We start from the raw sequence: 25761 nt of genomic DNA, 5'->3' as shown, positions 1-25761 counted from the left end.
TGCTCGGGATCATGGGTATTAGGTGCATGTTAATTTATAAAGAACTCTCAATGTGCTTTATAGACTCTACCAGGCTGATCTGTTTATGGTAGTGAGGTACTTATTTAATTTTATATCTAAAATAGTTTAAGAAATATGTATCAGTGAATAATATATAATATAAAAAAAAATAATATATAATATAATATATAATATAAAAAAAAATTGGAAACATGAAAAGAACTAGTCAAGACAAATTCAATGAGCCCAAACTCGATGGGTTTACTAAAAGGTAGATCAGGGTTACGTCTCCTACCTTCGAGCCCTAACAGCAAACCAGCTCAGTGGTTCCAGAAGACATTACTGTTTCAAATATCGGACCTAACGAACGACCTTGAAGACCTGAACCGATTTCAGCCAATCATAGCCAAGAACATTCTCGACTAATATACCTTTCAAACCAAAAAACCCGCATTAAAATCGGATCACCCGTTTGGCAGCTACGATGCCACAGACAGACACATACACACACACACACATGACAAACTTATAACACCCCATCATTTTTGCGTAGGGGGTTATTAAAACAAAGTAAAAAAAGCAATATCAAAATAAATTGTCAAGAAGAATTGTTACAGAGAGAAGTCAGTTAATATACAATATTTCTATCGTTTTATTAGCTATCCGCCTAGTTTTAATTTTTATTTATATAATGTAGACTTTTAAAATGGATATAAAGATTGTATATTTACGAACGCGTTATATTTGGCTTATAAGTTTTATGCTTTTTGACCGTTATTGTCACAGTGCAGCAGTGGTGTAAAAAAAGAGCACACATAAATAAAACTTTTTTAGTCTATGCTACACTCACTCATACGACGACGACGTGGATATTGGAATCGGAAAAGCCTCTGTGTCTCACTCCGTCCGTCAGTTCAGTACAGTGCTTCAATGACGTTACTGACATTCGTAATTATAAGTTAAAATAAACGTCCATTTTATTATATTGTGAGAAAATGGATCGCTTGCGAGTGCGTGTGAACTTTAAATATATAAGTAGTGTGTTCCTGTTGGTGTTAGGCGCTAGCCAGTTGACCGCAGGTATGTTGCAACTATTAGCCCACGTAATGAAAACAATGCATCGTTCTATGTTGAATTCTTTTGAATGCACTTCCATCTAAAACTTTTGCAGAGTTACCAGTGACGTGATTGTATTTGGCGCGCAGATAGTTTCTCGAAACTTTTGAACTAGCGGATGAAGTAAATGTGTTAGTTAGTAGGTCACGTTTTTATTTTTGTCTCGAAACAAGTTGAAAGATACTTTAAAAGTTAACTGTTTTTTTTATTAGGAAGTTTAGAAACGTCATCGTTCGTGATTACTTATATTACACGCTCATTTCGTTCTTAATTATATTTTATGATGTCGAACTTGAAGAGGTACTTTGCCGATGTTAGCTAGCGAATGTGTTCCTTATAGAGTCGTGTTTACGAACACGCCGTTGTATCACGTCTCGCCGCGAATTCAACAGGTTTGCGTAAATAATTTATGAACTCTGCTGAATTCTGCTTGCGCCTCGATGTGACATTATGTGTAAAAGGTTTTAATTAGTTTACTGTTCATGTAATGGAGTCACAAAACGTGATGATGATTGTGTTGTTAAAATTTCTCGAAGGAATGTTATCAATAAAATTAGCCTTAGTAATATTCATAGCTTGTATTCACTTTGTTACACGTAACATTGCCCATAGGCTACCCCTGACAAAGTAGTTCATGTTAAGTTTGGCTACATACCTTCTTCTGAAAACAAACAAAAGTGTAATGAATATTCCAATAAGATCTTGCATAACTTTAAGTTTAATGCTGAGGAAAATTATGTTCTACAAATCCCAATCACTGCTACAAAAAAGTAAATAACTTTATAAAATCAATTTTGTACAATTCAAAATACAACAAAAACTAGTGGCAAACCTTTCATATTGCAATGCAATAGTTCAAAGCTTTTTTATTCTTCTATCTGTATCTTGAGATATTTCACCCGGAATCAATGTGAAAATAATATAGGGTTGAGTTTTGTTCACTGAAAATGATAGGTAAATGAGACATATCTTGCAATATCTTTTAAACTAACACAGAACATCATGCAATCAAAAGACATATTTAAGGGTCTAAACAGACGGACCACATTTCAACTGGAATCCAACTGCAAATTTGCTGTTCAAAGGCAGTTGACACGACTGCAATAGAACTGCAAACCAACCGTTACAGCAACTGTCACACGACTGCATGCCTACTGCAATTGGACTGCACGGTTGGTTTGCAGTTCTATTGCAGTCGTGTCAACTGTGATTGCAGTTGAAATGCGGTCCGTCTGTTTAGACCCTAAAGGAATACATGAGTGCACTAATTCCAGTCTTTTTAACTTAATATATCTAAGATTACTGTAAAGAGATTTCTATGCTGCAAACCTTTACTAAGTCAGTTTATTTCTGTCATTGAATGACAATTGAACATTCTACTTAACGGTCCTGGCCTGAGAATAGGTTATCTACAAACATATGTACATTACTAGCCCTAGCCCGCGGCTTCACCCACATGGTATATCTCTGAAAGCATAATACTTAATAACTTTTAGTTTTAAATATTTTATACATATTTTATCATCATCATCTCAGCCTATCGCCGTCCACTGCTGACTGCCTCCCCCAAAGAGCGCCAACCATCCCGGTCCTGGGCAGCCCGCATCCACATATTTTATAATTACAATTAAAGTTTCCATTTTTAATTTATAATATTAGTGGATTATCTATACTTAAAACATTCAAAAAGCAAACTCTTAAGCATTAAAACCCTTGTAGTTCCTTACATTCATATTTTTTAGATTTCCATTTGAGTTCCATTAGAGGTCAAAAATGTAACAATGCTTGCAAGAAAGTCAACATTTTCACAGATTAAATACCAGTCATTTTTTATTGCAGCTATAGTTTTTTATGGTCATAAATTTGTTTGTGGGTATCTACAAATTATTATCCATACAAATGAGGGAATAAAAAAATGCAAGCATGAAAAATAGATGTACGCCTCTCATAACTATCTAATATGTACACAAAACTTCATTAGAATTGGTCGAGCTGTTTAAGAGGAGTTCCATTTTGTACACCATGACATGAGAATTTTATATAATAGAGAAGATTATATTTTGATTTTCATTTCACAAATATATTTATCTATTTGAAAGCAATAGGTGAAGACAAGTTTAAATGTTAGTAATTTTCTTATGAGCAAGAAGGTTTTAATTGCAACAATTATATCTATGTTGTTTAGCTAAGATCGATGTTGTTTTTTTAATGACGTGTTCTAATTAAGAACAATGCCTCCATTCTTGGACCTCACGTTTGAAGAGTTTTTTTTTGGAGAAGCTATAATAATACATTAAGGCTTTTCAAATAAAATGGTATTCTATTTAACAATGTATAAGGTTAACTCTTCCATGTATATAATTTAACGGAATTTGAAATTGTTATTATGCTTGATGCTCTGTTATAGAATAGAGTGTTTCTTTTACCTTTTCTCATTTGTGCGTGAAACATGATTTAATTTTAAGAATGTCATTCTATCAGTTTCCTGTCATTCTGATTTTTTTTCCTGATAAATGATGAGTGTAATGATTGTGAACATTATGCTGAATAAGAAAAAGTGTAAGACGAAAACTTATTTAGAGCAATACTGCATCGATAGCGATATAAATAAATTCTGAATTATACCACATGAATGATAGAACTTTTATTATGATAACTAGCTTTTCGCCCGCGTCGATGTCGGTTATATCGCGTTTCCAAGTGAACTCTTCAGAAGTCCGGGATAAAAATCTTATGTTCTTTCTCAAGTTCAACTCTATCTCTGTATTAAAATCAGTTCAGTGGTTTAGACGTGAAAGCGTAACAGACAGACAGACAGAGTTACTTTCGCATTTATAATATCAGTAGGGATAAAAGCAATTCGTACAAAATTATTCCATAACGATTCCAAAATATAAAAAATACACAACATTAATATTGAAGTTTTCACTTCTGCTGGCCCTCCAGAACTGCAACCCGTGGTTTTGGGGGCAGACTGAGATGGCGTTCGTCTTGACAGAAGATGTTGCTCGTTCTGCCTTCATATTAGTCTGCCCGTGACCATGATACCTGCAAAGGTGTCGAAACTTCGGGAACTAAAATCTAAAATTAAACCGCGATAAAATCCGTAAAAGTAATTTAATTTCAAAGTCTTGGTACAATTCTGTTCTTATATCTAATTAAAAGATCCTGACACAATGCGCGAATCTATTGTTTTTTTTTAAACTCAATGTATACTTTAATTCAGATAATAAATTTGCTTGTTCATTGTATTAATAAGCGTTTATTTTTAATGAATTATTTTGGCTTGTTAACTACCTACGAAGTGATAATAAACAAAACAAGTATTATCTGTGCCACAAAAAATGGCCTTTGTTTATATTTTGTTGTTAGGTTCATGTGATAACTCTGTTAACCTGTGCTATCTGCATGAGACTAACTGGTGGCCCAGCCGACCGAGTTGGAGAGGTCAGTACCAGAGCCCCAATTCAGCTATTTACGATGGCAAGTGACCGATGAATGAATGGAAATTGTATTAAACAGGCAATATTCGTATTATTCTAAGCATTTTTTTAACATAATAATTGATATTTAAATACTTAAGAATTTCCATTTCTTGTGTTGGTATTTTACCTTGCTTAAGAGAATAGAAAAAATCATCCAATTTAATCCAATTTCAAATAGGTATTGTTATCAATGATTTTAAGAAGTTCCAAGTTTAAACGCGGTTAACACCGCAGGAGCACAGCTAGTAGATATATAATATTTTGATATTTAGTGTGTTTTAAACAATTTATCGTAAAAATGGGCCCAGTCCAATTTCTTTGTGGTACCTGCGTGTTTCTTGTAAAGTGCCATCCTTCATCGTTGTGTGTCGTATACGTATACTAATCTATATGTATCATACCCAATTATTTATTCTGTGGAATAATAATAAATTTTGATAATCAACTGGCGCTTAAACGAGTTCAATAAAAACATATTTATCCTGCGACAGATAAAGCTGTGGTTTTTTTTCTGTCGCCGTCTCGTAAGGGTCATTCAACTGTCGCCTGGAGTCCGTCAGTGGCTTGGCGAGTTGTGACGTAGCAGCAAGGTTGCAGGCCCAAGGTTGCGGGTTCTTCCTCGTGTTGTGCCTAATGCTATGTGTACAGACACTTGATCATGTTTACAAATACGCCATTATCGATATTACAGCGTCGGTGTCGCGTTGACTTGTCTGATAGATCGGGTGATGCTCAGTTTTTTTTTTCAGATTGTTACTACACCACTAAAGTATATAGTTCAGGTATTTTTGCAGGGCTATACTATAAGACGCTACTCATATGTAAGTTATAAGTATTTTTGAACTGTAATTTTAAAGGTGCATTAATTTTATTGTTCTGGCGACGGAAAAAAAATACATTTCATTACCACACACGTTACGAGTATATTCGGTGAGTAGGTAAGCTGTTGCTGCTCTATTATTTGTTACTAGCTGCGCCCCGCGGTCTCGCCCGCGTGAATACGTAGGTCCCGTTCCCGGTGCCTTTATATTATAGGGGCGGAGATGGATCCAAAACATCACTATGGTCACTATCAAAAGTCAGTATTTCAAATTCATAAAATAATATTCACATAATCTTTGACCCCCCCTACCCCCCCTTACGACCCTATTTTCCAGTTATAAAGTAGCCTATGTCCTTTCTCAGGCTGTAGACTAAAACTAACAAATTTGATTACAATCGGTTCAGTAGTTTTGGCGTGGAAGCGAGACAGACGGACAGACAGACAGAGATACTTTCGCATTTATAATATTAGTGTGGAAGCATGGATTTATTAGCACCTGTGTGAATATCTTCGTGCTTATAAAAGATTCTGCCTTCAGTATCTCTCGTGACGATACATTCAGATGGAATTGTATAATTTGAGTAAACACATGACGTCATCCTGTTATTATTAGATTAGTTTGCATCTTCTGTATTAGGGTCAGTGTATTCTTGAATGTTTTTATTACATTTGATATTGTAATTGATGGTAATATTACAAATGTGGTAAACATTGTTTTCAAATTCGGTCACGCATTAGAATTTATTCAGTGCCGTGGGTTTATTGAGTTTTAATAATTCATTCTTATGACCCAGTTTCTTCCGACAATATGTTATAGGTGTATTAAATTATAATGTACGAGCTATTATAGTGAATACCAAGTGTATTGATTCCATCGGTGTTTGTCACGCACGCAACAAAAACTTTGCTATATTTCCTTAACGTAAGATATTATTCATAGAAGTCTGAGATCAGAATGCGTCATTGTTAGCAAGAATTTTATTAATCTTATTAAAAATGTAATGTGTGAGTACAGATGATTCTCCACAATAAAACGATTAGACCAAGCCGGCTATCCTATGGCAGTAGTTATTGATTCTGTTTTACTTTATAATTTTCCTCATACTGTAAAACGATAATCACTTGCTAGGGATTCGTACCCTAATCGGTAGGTACCCTATTTACTAAGGTACCGCTGTCTGAGCCAAGGTGTATCTCATGAACCATGTTACAAGGTTGAAATTTTCACAGATAATGTATTTTTGTTTTCGCTGTACGCTGTCACACATTGACAAACTCATTGTATGTCAAATATCTTCCTACCCTCAGCTTCGCACTTGACCGGTTTTTTTTCTTTTTGGAACCACTCTCGTATTCTTGCCATCATCACATCTTATCACTTTTGTTTTATTTTTAGTTTGTTTACCACTGGCTTGTGACGATCCTCAAGTCGTCGGAATGATTGTTTTAAAACAATTTCGTTTTGTATATATACTCGTATTTTTTGCTGTTGATTTTTATATTTACTGATTTCCTATTAAAGAATACTCATGTGGCAATTCATTACAGCAATTACGTCTATTCTTCACTTTTCCTCCCGTTAAATGTAACTAGTAAAACCTGTTTATTGTTATTGACAAAGATTCTTATGTCACAAATGTCACCGAATAGGTATGTAAAAAAAACACATCCCTAAGGTATTTTATCTCGCAGCACTCACAGATAAACAAGTCATCTTTGCGCATTCGTGCTGTGCTTGTCTCGTATGTTTTCTTTTTTTAATTTTATATTGAATATGTTATGCTTATCTCTAGTTCATTGTTAAGCGTACGTGCCATTTAATATTTATTCATATTATTAATATGCAAAGTGTTTATCGCGGACAATAAACTGACGACACAGCTCTGTCGTTTTCTTCGTAATTATTGAGTAGCTGTGTTTTATTGCGGTTTAATAAATCTTATTTATATGCATGGATACTGATATCAAAACTATCTACTAAGACTTGTCAAAAAAATATTTTTGATTATTATACTCTCACATATTGAGAACTAGGGCTGAATGAGAATTGAGCTTGCTAGAAACTTTTTTTTCTAGAAACAGTTGTGCCAACTGTGAAATAACACGCAGAGGTATCATTAGCAGTGGGAAATGCAAAAAAACGTGGATAATGATTGCAGAGCAAGTGGGAAAACTCAGGTGATATCACTCGCGAACTACCATTTACTGCAGGCGTGGCCCCCATTACGTTACATTACGTAGTTTTTTTTTTTAATCGACAGCTCTTATCGACGTTTATTGCTGAACTATTACTGACTTAACCTACCTTATAGGTAAATATTTTGTATTGTTTTATTAATTCTCGACATAAAAAAATAAAGTTATAAATTTGACATGCCTGTCAGTCTGTCTGTCGCATCATAGCTCTCGGAACGGATTGAGCTATTTCCATTTTGTTTGTTTTGTAACAAATATAATTGTGGGCGAGAGGTCTTAGACACGTTTGATAAAAATCAGTTGAAGCGTATAAATATTGTGGGAGGCGAAATGGGGGAAGAGTAACCGAATGTCAGCGAATATATTATGTATTTGAGTGTTGACTCAAACTAATGCTCACTGAAATAGAAAATTGATGATTTCATCAACCTTAGTCTATATAGAAAGCGATTTCTGGAAGAGAAGAGGCTTTTGCCCAGCATTGGGATCTTGAAAAGGACATATAAAAAGCATCTTGTTTCAGCACGTTACCGCCTCTGAATGACTTGTACCAGCCTCTGTAACATATTTTGAAGTTATCCCGCTATGGACTAACAAATCGGATCTAAACTCTATAATCTAATATGTTAAAGGGTTTATCTTTTAATACATTTACATTGTGACGATGTGTTGCACGAAGGAGGTTCTTTATCTGCCTGTATGCTTTCATGTTTTTTTTCTAATCGGAACGTAGACTTTTTCGCCCGATTTCGATGATTCGTATCTCTTTGAACATCAAATAGTTGTAATTTGGATGAATGGTTAAGAGGTCTTTACTATTCATTATTGTTTGAGTTGGCAGCGAGCGATAAAACTTATCCCCCTTATTATACCGTAAAGTAAAATGTTAAAATTAAAAACAACATATTTTTTAAACAAAAGTATAACACCGTGTAACTCTTCTAAGCCTGATAATAATAAACTTGGTAGCTAGCAGTATAAGAGTTACATACCAGCTGCATACAAAATGTGGTATTACATCAAAACAGACGTCAAGCCTTCCAAACCACCGACCGGTATAAAATATTAAGTTTAACGAAACTACATATTAAAGTGAAAATCTTCGATATTCTTTGGCCACATATCCATAGCATTTATTATTAAAGAGGTCTAAATCCTGAGTATTTATGCCCCCTATTTCCCACCCCGAGGAGGCAACAACCCTTGTGGCTCGTTACTGCGCTATTGCGCATTAATTAATTATTAAACTTACTGGCAATCCCATTCTCGAACTAGATTACTACTTAATCGTATCGTATCGGTTCGTTGCAGTGATATACATTTTTAATTGAACGATTATCCACAATGTAAGACATTTCTTCAATAAATAAATATATAAAAAAAAAACTTTTTGACTAACAAATAGATTCTCGAGCGTTCAGCGTTCGAAAGTTCATCAAAGAATATGTTAATCGTCTGTATTGCTTCTAGTCGTTCCTTCGTCATCCGTCGATAATTGCACGCCATCGAGATATCCATATCCTCTCCAAATTCGTAGTTTTCGACTTTCGTGTAGTTAATGAGCTCGTTATGATGAACTCTCGTTGACGTTTCATGTACACGTGCAGGGCGTAAGTTAAAGTGATCGGTTGACTCTAAATAAAGATAAAGTTCAAGAATAAAGTGGATTTCGACGAATAGAACACGGTTTTACTTCTGGAAGCAAAAGTTCCGAATGCGCTTCCCATTGCAACTTTTCTGATTTCAATAGTGTTACTTTTCTATAGCAACTATCGTGAGAATTATTCATTATTAAATACGTTATGAGCGTCATGAGATGACGCGGCAGGGTCGCCAGACTCAGAACCTCAGTTCGGGTCCAAAACTAGTCGGGCAATCCTGATAAATAGGCGTGAGTTGTATCATTTTATAATAGCGTTACTCTTGGAGGAATAGGTAGCCCCAGCATTCGACGAACGTCATAGGTTGACTCACTACCCAATCGGTCGAAATTGCTGTTTATCACAATGCTTTAGTGATCCTTGAGATTATTAGCAGACGTCTGCACTAAACGTATCTTTATTGAACTCCGTATGTGTTGAAAGGCGTTTCGTTGTGTTTACATCGGTCAGCCGAGTCACACTCCAAGAATGCCGTATTTTGGTTAATTAAAAACATGATTACGAGTAATTCGTCTCCTCCATAAACAAAATGGAACAATAAACATTATTCTTGCTTGAATATTGGAGGTTGATGACAAAGTCCTTGCTGTATGCGTACTGGAGAAGTATAGTTTTTCAATTATTACGAACTAGCTAAGCCAGCGAACGTTCGCGTGGAAAAGTGACTTTGGGCATTATTTTCTGATGGATAGGTAGATGTTCCTTGGTAGATGTTTTGATATTTAAAGCAGTACTTCTATCAACGGGTGTGGTACAAATGGTCGGTTTATTATAATTATTAATAAACTAGCTGTTGCCCGCGACTTCGTCCGCGGTTGAAAGAGTGGTCCGCGTGGTTAGAAGATATAAGTTATAATTTATATCTGCCTTCTATCTATCTTGTAGGATTCAGTCAGCGTTTGCAATGTAAGTGCAAAAAATGTGTTTTTTTACGACCTCACATTAGAAACCTCAAAAATTGTATATGTGTTATTCTGATGTATAAGCTATATTGTGGTAAAGTTTCATTCAAATCCATTTAGTAGTTTTTACGTGAAAGAGTAACAAACATCCATACATCCATACTTTCAAACTTTCGCCTTTATAATAGTAGTAGGACTACCCTCCTACTTACCACGCGGACAAAGTCCCGGGCACCAGCTCGTAAAATTATAAAACCGAACCAGTTCGACGGATTTCTAATCACCAGAATATGATTAAATTAATTTTCTGTGATTTATACTATGCTAAAGGATAATCTTCTTGTTTAATTTAAAAAATCTAGGCGAACAGGAAAATTGCTTATTATTTCAATTGTGAACTGCGACACAAACGGCCTTTGTGATAACGATTTGTGTTTATCATAGCTTCAAGGGACCTATGCGGTTCCGAGAAAAAAGGTTATGGTCAAACGGACAGACCTATAATATCCTCTTTGTCTTCGAGTTGCACGGATCACAAAACTTTTGGTTAACAGGTTTGCCTTATTGGATGCGTCACTGTTTCATACATATTATAAGTATCTTTGTTCTGGTTAGCAAGCGGCATGTCCTATATGCGCAATTTCTTTTTTTTCTTCTTGCAGCATTAATAAGTCTCTCGCTGAAACATCCTAAGAAAAAATCTCACGAGTTGCTGATTTCAAAGTTATAATTATTTGTGCATCGCATGTGCAAAATGTGTGCCGAGAGCCGATCATAAGACAATTTGACATGAGTTCAACGGCACATACCACTAGGCTTTAAATCCCTACCTACTATATATAATATTATAAATGCGAAAGTAACTCTGTCTGTCTGTCTGTTACGCTTTCACGTCTAAACCACTGAACTGATTTTAATGAAATTTGGTGCAGAGATAGAGTTGACCTTGAGGAAGAACATAGGATAGTTTTTATCCCGGACTTTTGAAGAGTTCTCTTGGAAACGGGATATAACCGATCTCGACGCGGGCGAAAAGCCCGTAGTGATTATATAATTTAGGTGAAACCCCCCGACCTGACCCTCTCATGAAAAAAATACGTATTTATTATTTTCGTTTACGTTTACTGCCGTAACGAATTAGACGACTGCGAAGCTCACGCAAGCGTGACTGTCAACTTAATACAATAGGTATTTATATTTTAGCATTCCTTTTGATAATGGACGCTGTGTAAGTAAGCAAATAATTGATACAATCGAGGTTAAATCTAACTGTGAAGGATTCAAAATGTTGCATGAAAAAACTCAATATTAATTCAATGAAAACTAGAGGAAATAAATAGGTGGGAATTATAACGCCTTATTAAAGTCCTTGATTAAATGCAAAAGACAGAAGTTTGACAACATAAGCTAAGATTACCTCCACGTGGTGAAGGCAGAAACAGGGCTTAGTCTATCCGGTACCGCAGGGGACCTGCCACCAAATATTTCAGTAACCTAAATTGAATTTGTACGAAATGATGACATCGAACCAGTCTGGTATTTTACCTAGAGAGGACCTTACATTTTCTCCTGGGCTTTGTCATTTCGGGTTTTCAACCGAGTGACTTAAGGCAAGACGATATTGACCCTCAAGATGATCAGCTACAAATAGCTGACTCATCAATTAAAATCCTTACAAACTTACGCGTCTAGACTTAGAGAAATAAGTGCTTCTTTGCAAGGACCCAAATCCAGACCATCCATCCAATGGTTTTGAGTGCCATTCACCCTAAAAGTACTCCTAATCACAACATCTTTAAAAAACTGTTTTTTATTGTGAACAGCTGTTCAAAGAAAGTGGAAGGAATCGAAAAGAAGATTCTAGTTAAAATACGAATGACCATAAAAAGTATAAATTTACCAGCTGACCCCGCAAACGCTGTTTTGTCTAATAAATTATTTCTAGCTTTATGTATTTTTTAATGCCATATTATAAAAAAAATAAAAACAATTTCATCCAAAAAAAAATATTTCTTTTTTAGTGTGAGCAACCCTTATCACTTAGGGGTATGAAAAGAGATGTTGTTTTATTCTCAGACCCACCCAATATGTATACAAAATTTTATAAATATCGGTCGAACCGTTTCGGAGGAGTACGGTAACTAACATGCCACATACGTGACACGGGAATTTTATATATTAGAAGATTTTCAGTAATATTTAGTATCGAATAAAACAAAGGCTAGTGCGACATGTCACCCTGAGTCCGGCGCCTTGTGACGCGAACACAGTGTACATTGCATAGTCTTGTGTACTAATCTAATGCAAATAGCTGTGAGTGAGGAGATTCAATGTGCGTAGAATATAAAATTTTATGCCATTTACAAATGAGTTATGTTCTCGTAAGTAAATGCATATCTAATTGTATACAAATAATAACATTTTCGTTCAGTCATAGCTGTTTATCGAATCGTTATATTGTAGGTATGTTTTTTTCTATGATTTTAGCCAAGTGTATTTCAAAGCGCCTATTTCGTTGAGTATGCCTCTCTATGTCTCGCGGGTTCAGTCCCCGCTTGTCTTGTGCATTTGACTTGAATGTTGTGGGTAAAATCCCAATTATTAAGATTATTTTACTATTCATTATAGTAATTATTTATATATGCTAAAACAATGCAGAGCTGCACTTAATTATGTCGTACGCAAACAACAAGCGAGTGCAGTGTATTTAGATTATACTTGGCCTATAGTTTTGCCACTGAACAGGATGGGTTTGGCTATAACAGTGTTTAACAGACGCTGTCTGCTGAACACTGTTGTGCTACGGGGTCAAGCGTTTCCGTTTGACCCCGGCCGGTAGGGAACAGAGAATCGTGTTGGTGGTATTGACCAGTAAAAGCTTGCCACATCTCTGAAGAAATGGAAGAAAACACTTATTCGCGGTTACGATGCACATAGGACTGACAACAGACAAGCAAATACACATACAATACAAAAGAAAATTTTACAGTAACGAAACAAATGAACAACATTACAATTTTCAAGGGCAAGAGAATTTCCTACGGGTCACAATTTTTTTTAAGTTAACTCCGTGATAAATATTATCTTACGCGTGTTTAATATAAGTAGTTGACTTGCTTCATGCCAGTGTGTTATCGAGTTTCCTTGAACGTATATTATTGTTCAACGTTTTCTTTACCATTTAGTATTGGAGTCGTAACCATGCGGGCGCCTCTATCCAATCCTATTGACTTCTCCAGCCCACGACGCTTGCGACTTCATTTAAAGTTTGTTTTTAAATTAATTCTGGAGCATTGAGCTTATAAACTATAGTTACTGATACAAGTCTTCGTAAAATTCTGTCTGTGATTAAGTGATATAATTTTGTGGTCTTTTAAAACGTCACTGCAGTACGACTGAGTGTCTAGCTAACTAGCTATTTAACTCTTAGTTAAGACTGCGTGAAAGTGAGACGACATTAGCGGACTCTCCCTTCCACACCGGCAACAGTATTATAGAATAAATACGAAAACCCTTTTAATAGTAATATTTATAAATAATTTCTGTAAACTCAAATAATAGTTTTGAGATTATCTCAGTAATAACTTTTTTAACGACAAATATAAAAAAATAATGAACAAAATCTCTTCATCCAGACCCAAGGTAAGAAATAAAAAAAACCGACGAATTGAAAACCTCCTTTCGGAGGTCGGTCGAAAATACATGGCAAGGGGGGACATTTTATTAGTAAACAATTTGACAATAGCAACAAATTACTGAGTGATAAACGAATGCCCGCTTGACACGAACGCCGTACTCGCTATATTAGCTTAACAGAAACGTGGGTAGCATCAAATTGAACTGTAGTCGACACACGAAAGTTTTAATTGAAGACAGGAAATAGCCTATTGTGAATTAAACCATAGCGCTAATTCTCACAGCCGAACTAATTTCATGTTATGAATGTAATCATAACAGCGGTCAATAACACGTGTGAACCGCGGGTTAGCCAAACACTAAATGTTACACAAATTCGATATGAGATAACGAATTGGAACGTGTGGACATTGAGCCCCCTCTCACATATGTACAATATTGTATAACAGTTATTCTATTAAAGGGACATTTATGTAGTTTGGCTTGTATTGGCTTATTAAACAATTTTTTGTAATATTGGTTATGAATTCGACCTTTATATCCCACTAATATTATAAACACCAAAGTTTGTATGTACGCAAAAACTGCTGAACAGAGTTCGATGGAAATTTGGTACACAGATAGATTATAAGCAGGATTAACACATAGGATAGTTTTTGTTGTACCGATTTTATATTCCCGTAGGATCACTTTCGATCCGTATTGGGCTCGCGGTCAACAGCTAGGTCAATATATATTGTCAATATGTATGTGTTATCGAAGTACATGCACAACCGAATATGTGTGATGCACATTCCGTACGTCTGGTCTTAACAAGCGGCTTTCAACGCCCCCTTATAAAAGCACGAGCGCTGTTGAGGGCACTTCCCTGGCAGCTACAAAGCTTGTGAGCGTCAATTTAGCAAATTAACTCTTAATGGACTGTAGGCGAGGGTCGTTATTAGAGTGTCGTTCTCACGTTAACACGCTCACTAGACGATGGTCTCGAAGATAATCCCTACTTACACGCACAATACTGTTTAATGAAGGAAAAAGTTTGTAAATGTTTGGGTTTTGCTCTTTCTACCATGTCATTACTTTAAAGACAATTGTCAAATCGAGTATCTGATTAAATCTTATAATATGAATCTGATAAGGCCATTAGACAAATTTCCAAAAAAATATATAGAAGAATACCTATGTATTTTTATATTTATCACATCATTCAAAATGAACGAACATTAATTGCACTTAAGATGATGAAATGTCCAAAACTATCTTGTCAAATACCCTATTGGGTCAAATCTGTTAATAGTTCAACTATCAAAAAAATGTTTGGACATAACTTGGTGGATGTTTTTTTTTATGTGAAATAATATTCTCTTTAGCAACTTACCTGATCAGTTGTATTCCAAACAGCTACTTTGCCCTAGGGAAGACTACTTGCCCTATCACAAATTCAAACGCACGATAATACACAAGTTTTTGAGAAAGTCGTGTAAAATATCGCATGGACAGTCCATCTGTATACACGAGGGATTTCCTGTTATCAGTGACTCCATGTTTACTTAGCCGCTAATGTGTTGCTGTAATGAATCATTAAGACATTTCTTTTACTGTACGGAGCCAGTGACGTCACTTGTCTGTCCCAATCTGTAATTGGTATGAAGTCTCTCTTACGTCGTATAGATACCAAAATATAGAAGATCGTGTAGTTGAATTACAACCTGGTGTCAGCATTTTTGAAACGCCTTTGACGTTTCTTAACACACCCTTGGGTACTGGAGCGGCTGCGTTTGCAGACGACGCAAAAGGATCAAAAAAGACTTCAGTGCGTGCCTAAATTTAACCCCGACCTTTTGACTTAGCTTTACGACGTTTATACTATTTAGCCATAACGGCCGTAATACTACAATTGAAAGTCGAATGATTGCTTAGACAAGTGAGTCTCTCGACGTAATAGTTGTATAACACCTTATGGCATCTCGGACTATATTTTCCCTATATCCATATAGGAATACTTCATTATGTGATCGATAAGAACCCCAGTTAGGTCTGAAACTAGTCGCCCTTACCAGGCTGGAAGTGGCAGTATAATTAAAAAAATATTATTAATAATCTGCCTATCTTCTATCTTCTTCTTCTAATATATAAAATTCCCGTGTCACGATGTTAGTTACCGTACTCCTCCGAAACGGTTCGACCGATTTTTATGAAATTTTGTTTACATATTGGGTAGGTCTGAGAATAGAACAAAATCTATTTTTCATACCTCTAAGTGTTACGGGTTGCTCAGACTAAAAAAATATATTTTATTTTTTGGACGAATTTTTTTGTTTTTTTTTTTTATAATGTGGCACTAAAAATAAATACAACTAGAAATAATTTATTAGGCAAAACAACGTTTACTGGGTCAGCTAGTAATCCTATATACAGGATTCTATAGCTTGTAATTAAACTGACACTTAAATGCTGCATACACACTTTATTACAAGACAAACAGACACAGATCTAATTTAATAATTTCGAAATGATAATAGACAATGATACACATGACGTATACACAAGAACTGTCATTGCACCCCGTAGTTTGGTCGAACACGACAACGATATGGTTTTTATCATCTGCTTTGGGACCTGTTTGCCCAATATTTTTCCATTAGCTTCAAACAGGTTTATTAGCGAGGCATGAGATTGGTGCTACTATTATTAAAATTTAAATACAACTTTATTGGGTGCCTTGAGATTTAAATGTTTAGTTCGTATTCGTGCTTACTGTAAATGGATCTTCTGTCAATTCGATTTTTGCCTAGAATACGAATTTGTGTGATCCATGAAAGCTTGTTGTGAGTCTCGTTGATACCGCCCCGATACATAAAATAACAGTTATAATACATTTCTCACTGTGGATGTCGTTTTTACAAACAGTTTCAAAAAGACGTCTATTTACTTGACCATTATTTATATCACCGTATTAGCTACTAACTGTTGCCCGTGGGCACGACCACTTCTAATCGAAAATCTATCTGTGTACGTAATTTTCTTCTAAATCCTTTCAGTGGTTTTTGTTTGAAAGAGGAACAAGCATCCAAAACCCAAAAAAACATTCATACATACCAACTTTCGCATTTATAATATTAGAAGGATAAGTACAGTGAGAACAAATTGACGAACATTGCACTTACGGGATGTCAATGACAACGCTCGATAATAAATGCACAATGGGCCATTCACGAGCATTACAGTCCATTGCACTAGGCGTATATGAAGAGTTTGATTATTATTAAAGCAAATAACCCATTAATGTGCCCCACGACCAGTGTAACTTGATCCCTTTATTCACTTACAAACGCAGTACAAAAGGAGTTGTCCCGTTGTTCGGTATCTCTGTTTGTCTATTCAGGATCTATGTTTTGGAGTTCAGCTTGTGTTGAATTTGTCTGTCTCATCCAAAATATTCGTGAGACTCCTTCTCTGCAAAGTTAATTGGATTTGGCAATGTATATTTGTTTAACAATGTGTATGTTTGTATGTATAGATCTTTCGGGCTGTTGTTGTAGACACTAAAAGCATTTACAGAGATTAATGATTATTACGTCACGATCTGTCCCAACCTTGGTAGTGTCACTGAATACATTTAATATGGTGGCAATCAATTGCAATTTAGTGAAAACTAAACTTCGACAAAATCCAGGGGGGGGGGGGTGATATCGTTGCCACAAAACTTGGTATACTTAATTGTTCAAATCATTGCAAATCGATAAATTGGCCGTCGGAATATAATATCTGGAATTGAGTAGGTTTTGTCTTGATATGCGTCGTCGTTGTCTAGGATAATGCTGTGCCGCATCGTTAAAAATCACTAATGCCTGCATGAACACACTATGCGTGTTAGCCCCTAGGCTTGCAAATAATCATATGAAATATGAAAGTCTACTAAAATTTTATTGTAAAGTGTGGATATCTCTGCATTTACACGATAGGGTATTTGCATTAATCTAATAATATAAAAGTCTGTATAGTCCGTTAGCGATTGCATACGAAATGAAAAAGCATTTGAAATTAGTAGCAGGGGCTAAAAACATCACTTGCTAGTAAAAGCGTACTGGCAATCGACGTTAAACGAGATTATTATTCACTACAGGATTTTAATACACTTTAATTTCTTGTTTACGAGATAAGAGAAAAAATACGTGTCCAATATGTTTAGAACATCTCCGTAACAGACGAAACAGTTTCTTTTTTGTTTGTTAAAATTTAAAATGTTATTATTGCAGCATGGGAGTTAGAGTACGCGCTGGACGGCAGCCACGCGCGGAGCTTGGGGCTGGACGTGGTGACGCTGGCGGAGGGCCGAAGCCGCGCGCGCCGCGACGTGGTCACGCCGCCGCCGGCGCTGCTCGGCCTGACCTTCGTCAACGCCACCGCCGTGCCCGGATTTGCCGCCACCACGCCGATGCCCTCTAACGTCACGTCCAACGACACGCCCGGATCCAACAAGACTGCCGCCGTCACTGAACGTAAGTCATCATTATTTACACTACAAATTATAAATGCGAAATATGTCCATGTGTTTGTGTATGTTTATATTGATTTCTTTCCCAAAAGGATGGGTTTTTGAAGTGAAAACTTCTCTAGCGGCGCTGAGCATTTTTTTTAACTAACTCGCGTCGGTGTCACGTGATGCTGATCGAAAAAGCGTAAGATGAAAACTTATTTAGAGCAATACTGCTTCGATTGCAATATAAATAAATTCTGGATTATACAACATAAATGATAGACCTTTTATAATGATGATAAAAACAATTCCAAAATATAAAAAATACACAATGATTAACGTTAATTTTGAAGTTTTCACTTCTGCCGGCAATCCCGGAGTGCAACCCGTGGTTTGTTTTTATGAATTTGGTAAAGCTCGTACTTGTTTCTTTTGTACCCGACAAAGCCACGAGCCAAAGCGAGTTTATTAAAATCTTTTTGTTGACTCCGTTTGCCGTTTTACAGACAAACATATATATAACTTAATTAAAACCCTTTTCGATAACCGATTGAAAATATTATTTTGCATATAAATTTGGTGACCACTAACGAAACGTAATTCGTTACGTACCTGTACCTATATATTTTATGACAGGACCAGATCTCGATGCGCAATTAAATTTCTACCTTAGTTCTTCTTTCGAAGAGTTCATTTCTCTAGACTGAGTTAGTATTTAAAGTTAAAGTTTCAATTAGACCAGTATATGGCACTTTTGAACGTCAAACGATTTATATATGAACAATATTAAAAACTAGTGTCAGTCTGTCGGTCAGTCTCCTATTGAAGCTACCGCTCGTTTAAGCATCCTTTACGCGTTGCTCAGGCAGTAGTTCCGAATATCATAGTATCGATCGGCTGGTCCCCAGTAACGCGTGTTGCAGGACGTACACCCACCGCCGTCCGTGCAATGCTTGACACCCCACAATTACTGTCATTAATATTACAACCTAATCTATACTAATATATCAAGCTGGAGTTTGTTTGTTTTTTTTTTAACGCGCTAATCTCAGGAACTACTGGTACAAATTGATTTTTTTTTGGTGTTGAATAGGCCATCTAGGAAGGTTTTAGGCTATATACCATCACGCTACGACTAATAGGAGCGTAGATACAGTGGAAAATGTGGAAAAACACTGCAGGTATAATTCCTAACTTATATCTGCTAAACACGCGGACGAAGTCGCGTGCAACAGCTACTGTTCTTAATATAGCGTCCGCACGTTGACGATTCATTACGAATATATCGTTAATTGCTGCTTCTAGAATAGAAGTTTGGAAAAACCGCTGTAATTTTGTGATGATGACTCATAATTACTTTAATGACAAACTTTACTTTTAGTCACAATTTGTTTTTGAAACATCAAAAAATTGAAAAAAACAGGCGGCAAAATATTAGTTGAAAATCGAAATATTAGCTTTTTGAATGGCTTTACTTAAGTGATACAACGGTTTACTTACGAGTATGTATCGGGTTTGCCCTATCATTATAATATCATATTGCCCAGGTTTTTTTTGTTGTCAAAATAATATTTGGTTACCAAAAGTAAAGATTTTCGTTAAAGTATCCTCGGAAGTTACACTAAAAATATGTTTATTTTTGGGATTAGATAGTTTCGGCTTTTAAAAACGTAACTTACAATCATTTTATTAAAATGCAAACATGAAATTTATATTGTCTGGCAAACCAGACAATATAAATTTCATGTTCTACAAATAGCAGTACTTAAAATCATAAAATAATTTGACGACATTACTTATTTGTACTTTGATATCATTTAATTATGTTAAAAATAAAACAAGTTATTCAATGAGTTGCATAATTATTTAGTTTTGTCTTAATTATTTACAATCTTTCGTCGTTCCTCGGCTACAGCACTTAAAAAGATAAAAAAAAAGATATTTGATGCTCTGTGAATGACTGATGGTTGTAGTTTTAGATTCTAGAAAATTAAAATAAAAAAAATCGCATAGAAACCATACAATTGATGCATAAATTAAATGTATACCACAAAGTAAACGAAAACAATTGTTGCTAAGTATTTTTATACCGTATTCAGAAATAAAGAAAAATATAAAGAAATGCACGACAGTAATAATTAATCTTCTAGTATATAACATTCCCGTGTCACGATGTTAGTTACCGTACTCCTGCGGAACGGCTTTACCGATTTCTACCAAATTTTATATGCGTATTCAGTAGGTCTGAGAATCGGCTACTATCTATTTTTCATAACCCTAAGTGATAAGGGTTGTCCACCCCTAATATTTTGTCTCCACTGTGATCATCGACTGTTAGGCGGTACGTAGTTCGCCGGGACAGCTAGTAATAAATAAAGATTATCAAATCAAATATATTTATTACTAGCTTTTCGCCCGCGGGTTCGCCCGCGTCGAAGATCGGTTATATCGCGTTTTCAAGTGAACTCTTCAAAAGTCCGGGATAAAAACTATCCTATGTTCTTTCTCAAGGTCAACTCTATCTCTGTACCAAACTTCATTAAAATCAGTTCAGTCTTTTAGACGTGAAAGCGTAACAGACAGACAGACAGATAGAGTTACTTTCGCATTTATAATATTAGTAGGAGGGATATTTAACATGTGTTTGTTGACAGCGATACCTTAGTTATAAGTTTACGATTTTACCCTTTCGTTATGGAATTCTCAAAATAAACAATAGGGTTTTTTTATTTCAATCGCATTTTATATTGGACTAGTTGTTGCCCGCGACTCCCTACGCGTGGCCTTCAGTTTACAGCGCGCGGTGGTTACCGTTTGCGTGGGAATGCCGGGATAAAATGTAGCCTTGACCCCCTTCCCATTACGTCGCATTAAAATCCAAGTTCCCAGAAACTACTGCTTTTTTATTCAGTACTTATTAAAAATATAATTATGCAATTATTCATCAATTTTTTATTTTTATGTTATCACGTATTATCTTTGACTTTACAGACAAACAACAATTTTATTTATATAGATTGATAGCAAATTCCTTGTTGAAGACGTCAAACAAACCTCGCTTTAAATGAGTCAACGAAATTTTTTAATGAATAAATTCTCCCAGTATTGTCATGTGTGAGCAGTTGTTGTGTTATATCGTTGTGTACTCATTGCTCAGGTGTCGTATTCATTATTTGTCGCTCAAAGAGTTGAATCTACTTTTTCAATGTGAAACAATTGAACCGCTACCCGAAAGACACGACTTTCGCCGTCACTGCTGAAATATCGCGCGTCAAATGTTGCCTGGTGTATACGGTGCTTAATATTTTCTTCCGCGAATGTTTGCGCTGGCTTGTGTGCTTGCGATTGGCCCAATCATGCTGGCGTGCTGTTTTCTCATGTTTTTATAATAATAATTTTATTCGTCGTTAATTTTAACTCGTATTATGAATATATTTTTTCAGCAGTTTGTGCTTTGTTTTCAATAGCTGTCTCTGTCATATCGAGGTCAGTTTTTAATTCGAATCCTACTAATATTATAGACGCAAAAGTTTGTATTTATGGATATTTGATCCTCTTACACGCAAAAACCACTGAACCTTGGTACACAGATAGCTTATAACCAGGATTAACACATGTAATAGTTTTTATCCCGATTTTATGTTTCCGTCGGAAGATTTTCGATTATTTAATAAATGTTTCTTTTCACGTACGGCTTTAGGAACCTTTAAGTTTTTCATATAGTCGTCACCGCTATTTCTTCTTTTTATCGCTTCTTTCTTCTGCTCTTTGTCGTAAATATCCTAAACCGAAAGATTTTTCCCATATCAAACAATTCAGCATATCGAGGCCTACTGCTATACATAGGCCTTGTCGAAGCTGCCCCACAACGCCCGGTCCTCCGCCATTCGCATCCAATCCGAGAAAGATTTTTGTCGTCATCGGTCGATCAGGTTGAGGGACACTCCTCTCTTTACTCATAATAGGCATTCATTTATGAAACCCAAGGGTTCGCGATCCGTCTCGCAGCTGACTGGTTAATCCTTACTATCCTTACTAATATTATATATGCGAAAGGGTGGATGTTTGGATGTTTGTTACTCAATCACGCAAAAACGGCTGTACGGATTTGGATGAAATTTGGCATGCATATAGCCATTGACATAGAAAAGAACATATGTAGGTTACCTTTAATCCCGGTTTCTGAAATAGTTCCCGAGGGAAAATTTAAAGGGAGTGTAAAACCTATAAGATCACCTAAGATCAGCTGACTAAAACTATTCCTATAATCTGCAGATACCTAGCTTTAAATTATAGCGGGTTTTATTTTCAGGTAAGTACGTATTTATAGGTAAGGTGCACCTTACCTATATATGTTTTTTATTACCAACGCAATTTTTCATTTCTATTTAGACCCAATTCTGAAGTCCTCGCAGAGGCTAAGCTATAAAAGTTAATCTATACTAATATATAAAGCTGAAGAATTTGTTTGTTTGTTTGAACGCGCTAATCTCAGGAACTACTGGTCCAAATTGAAAAATTATTTTTGTGTTGAATAGACCATTCATCGAGGAAGGCTTTAGGCTGTAAACCATCACGCTGCAACAAATAAGAGCGAAGATACAATGGAAAATGTGAAAAAAACAGGGCAGGTATAAATCATAACTTTATCTTCTACCCACGGGGACGAAGTCGCGGGCAACAGCTAGTTGTTATATAAAGACGAACTGAATTCAGTTCAGCGAATAACTCGTCGGTTATTATAACCTTGTATTGCGTTGAAATCGAGGGAAACGCACACAATTTCTCAATACATGTGCCAGTCAAACAGAACGATACTCTTTGCCGAGTTCACAATCGTTTGCAATCGCTTCCATAGTTAGTAGTTCCATAGTTCTATTACTTTTCTTTGATATCTTTTGTTTCGAGAAAACAATGTCACATCGCATTACAGTAGTCACTAAAAGAAAACTGAAAATGTATGAGAATGACATTCGAAGTTGTGTCAATTTAACATTTTGACGTTAGGATGTCAATTCAATGCGTTTATGTTCAGTTTTTAAGAGTTTCTTGAATAAGTGTTGTTTGATGGCGATCTCTGGTTAATTTTGGAACGCATGTGACCTCGCACTGATTATAAAAATTAATTAATGATTCATAATTAATGATAAAATAATTAATGATTTTTGAATAACAGTAGAGATTTAAGAACAGTACTATTAAAACAATAATTGAGTATTAAGAATAAACGCAAAAATATTTTTTCATACTTTTGTAATGCGTATTTGATTTTCGTCCACGAAATATTACAAATTGAGTGATATTAATTAATGTATTCAAGCTTCTGTTACTAAAATTAATAATAAATCGGTTTAATATAAGCGAGATTGTTCATTAGCTACGCGACTGACGTGATAGACGTTGTTCTGTTATCATTCAATGTTGATGCAGTTTGTATGCAAATGAAAAAATAAGCAAAACCGATACTCCGGCGGTGTTGTTGCTAAATTGTCGTTATTTATAAGCAATTGCGAGTTGTTACTGTTGCGGACTGGCGAACTTATTACTACTAAACTCATTAGCTATAGTGATAGTCATTTCGAGTACTTAACTACTAGAAGACAATTAACAAGACTAACATTTGTTTAAAAAATGGTCGAAAAACGAAAAACAGACTTTAAATGAAATTGCCTACCTCAAAAACTAATGAACCGATTTTGATCAAACTTGCAGTATTCCCTGAGTTGAACAATACCTATGATAAAAGAAAAACGATAACTGAAATTAGACTTGTGATTTTCTTATTTTTTGGTAGTCTCCTAACAAGACGGAAGCAGATGTGTTCCTAGTACTATAATTGAGTCGGGAGGATATTATTCTTCAATCTCATTTCACAGACGATTGTTATAAAATACTTAAAATATTCCACTATCGCCGCTACATGCAGGACTGTGCAATGTCGATGTAACGACAGTAATTCATCACCTCGCGCGGCCTGACCGCGACTATATAATAAGAGAGATGTTTTCAAACATACCGAGAACAATAAACGTACCGGATCTCATACATCCTCTATGGTAAGATATGTACTTTCATAACATAACAGGTCAGCTGTCGTAGACAACCACCTTCAATCGCGCAACCTCTTTTAAATATTACATTTTTCAATGTTAACAGCAAGATGTGATGTTAATCCCGTTTAACCGCACGAACTGAGTCCCATTGTCTGAGTTATAATTGTACTCTTTTAAATGTTGCGATTGCGTCTCGCAGATGTGTAACGCAACATTTTGTTAAACATCGCCACGGGAATGTTTTGTCTGTTCTACAACAGTTTTGCCCGGCTCACTGAGTTTGTGGCGCGACAGACGGTATACGCGATGTTGTAACATTTGTAAACAAATCTGCAAGCCGTCCGTATGTTGGCACTAAATGATCCCACAAACACTATACTTTCCCGCGCCATGTTGAGATTGTGAAGACAAGTTATTGTATCTTATGAAAATAAACTTCTTTACAATAAATAATGATAATGATTAGTGTGACAGAACAATTGCAAGCACATCGCTCCACTAAGTGTTTTTATGTCGCAGCTCGTTTAAACAAGCTATGAGTATAATGATGATGTCTCGGTGGGGACTTGGCTTGAGAAATAATAATAGCAATTGTTTTTGCTTGTATATAGTTCAAGGCAGAATTTCAAGCTTTGTATTTTTGTATGTAAGTCTGGATAGTCCACATCCAAAAAGGTTTCGCCGTTATAAAAATACGCTCCACGACACACATCGCGATCGAAATTATAATGCATTTGTGTCTCAGGTTAAAAATTAAGTATTATTTTGTTTTTTCTTTCGCTATTTTGCGAACAATTCCTCAAAACCAAAATCTACGGTCATTCTGATGTTGGAGTCTATTGTTGATTAGTTTCGCTGTGGGTTTAACCCTTCTCTTTACATACCTTTGAACGCAATTTAATGAGGGGATTCAAAAATATTATGTTTAAATTGTGACAAATGTAATTTTAGTAATTAAATTTTAACTGGCCAATGTGTTTTTGATTTGCTTAAATAAGCACTTATTGTTACATTATTATTCCGTACAAGACAAGAGGATACAGTGCTTTAAAATCTCGTGTGACGTCACTTACTAGTACGTTTTTTACTAGCTTGTGATGTCTCTAGCCCCCACTACCATGCATATCCTTGACTTTGGATAATGAGATAGAATGAAAAATCGGTACTTAATATTTTTTGAAAAACTGTCTGACGGACTTAAGAGATTGATATTATAAGATTAAGGGCCGATTTTTCAATCGCCAGATAACTTTTATTCGATGAATATATTTGACGTTTTGACAGCTTTTGTATAGAAAATATGTCAAACGGCCATATTTATTCCTCAGATAAAAGTTATCTGACGGTTGAAAAATCGGGCCTTAGTCAAATACCCTATTATATGAATGATATATAGGTAATGCAAGTAAGTA

The 25761-nt window shown here is 35.6% G+C and overlaps 1 protein-coding gene across 1 annotated transcript; it reads left to right on the top strand.

Annotated features, from left to right (window-relative positions):
• Window positions 1-810: 810 nt before the first annotated feature.
• On the top strand, window positions 811-19342 carry LOC113503738. The gene is made up of 2 exons (XM_026885821.1): window positions 811-1080; window positions 18076-19342. Exons 1-2 carry the CDS (start codon window positions 996-998, stop codon window positions 18417-18419), a joined length of 429 nt encoding a protein of 142 aa, XP_026741622.1. The 5' UTR covers window positions 811-995; the 3' UTR covers window positions 18420-19342.
• The last annotated feature ends 6419 nt before the right edge of the window (window positions 19343-25761 follow it).

Source organism: Trichoplusia ni, chromosome 20 (genome assembly GCF_003590095.1).
Source record: "Trichoplusia ni isolate ovarian cell line Hi5 chromosome 20, tn1, whole genome shotgun sequence".
In the NCBI taxonomy this organism is placed as follows: Eukaryota; Metazoa; Arthropoda; class Insecta; order Lepidoptera; family Noctuidae; genus Trichoplusia; species Trichoplusia ni.
Note: the sequence above shows the minus strand (reverse complement) of the source record. Positions and strands in the feature narration are given on the sequence as shown.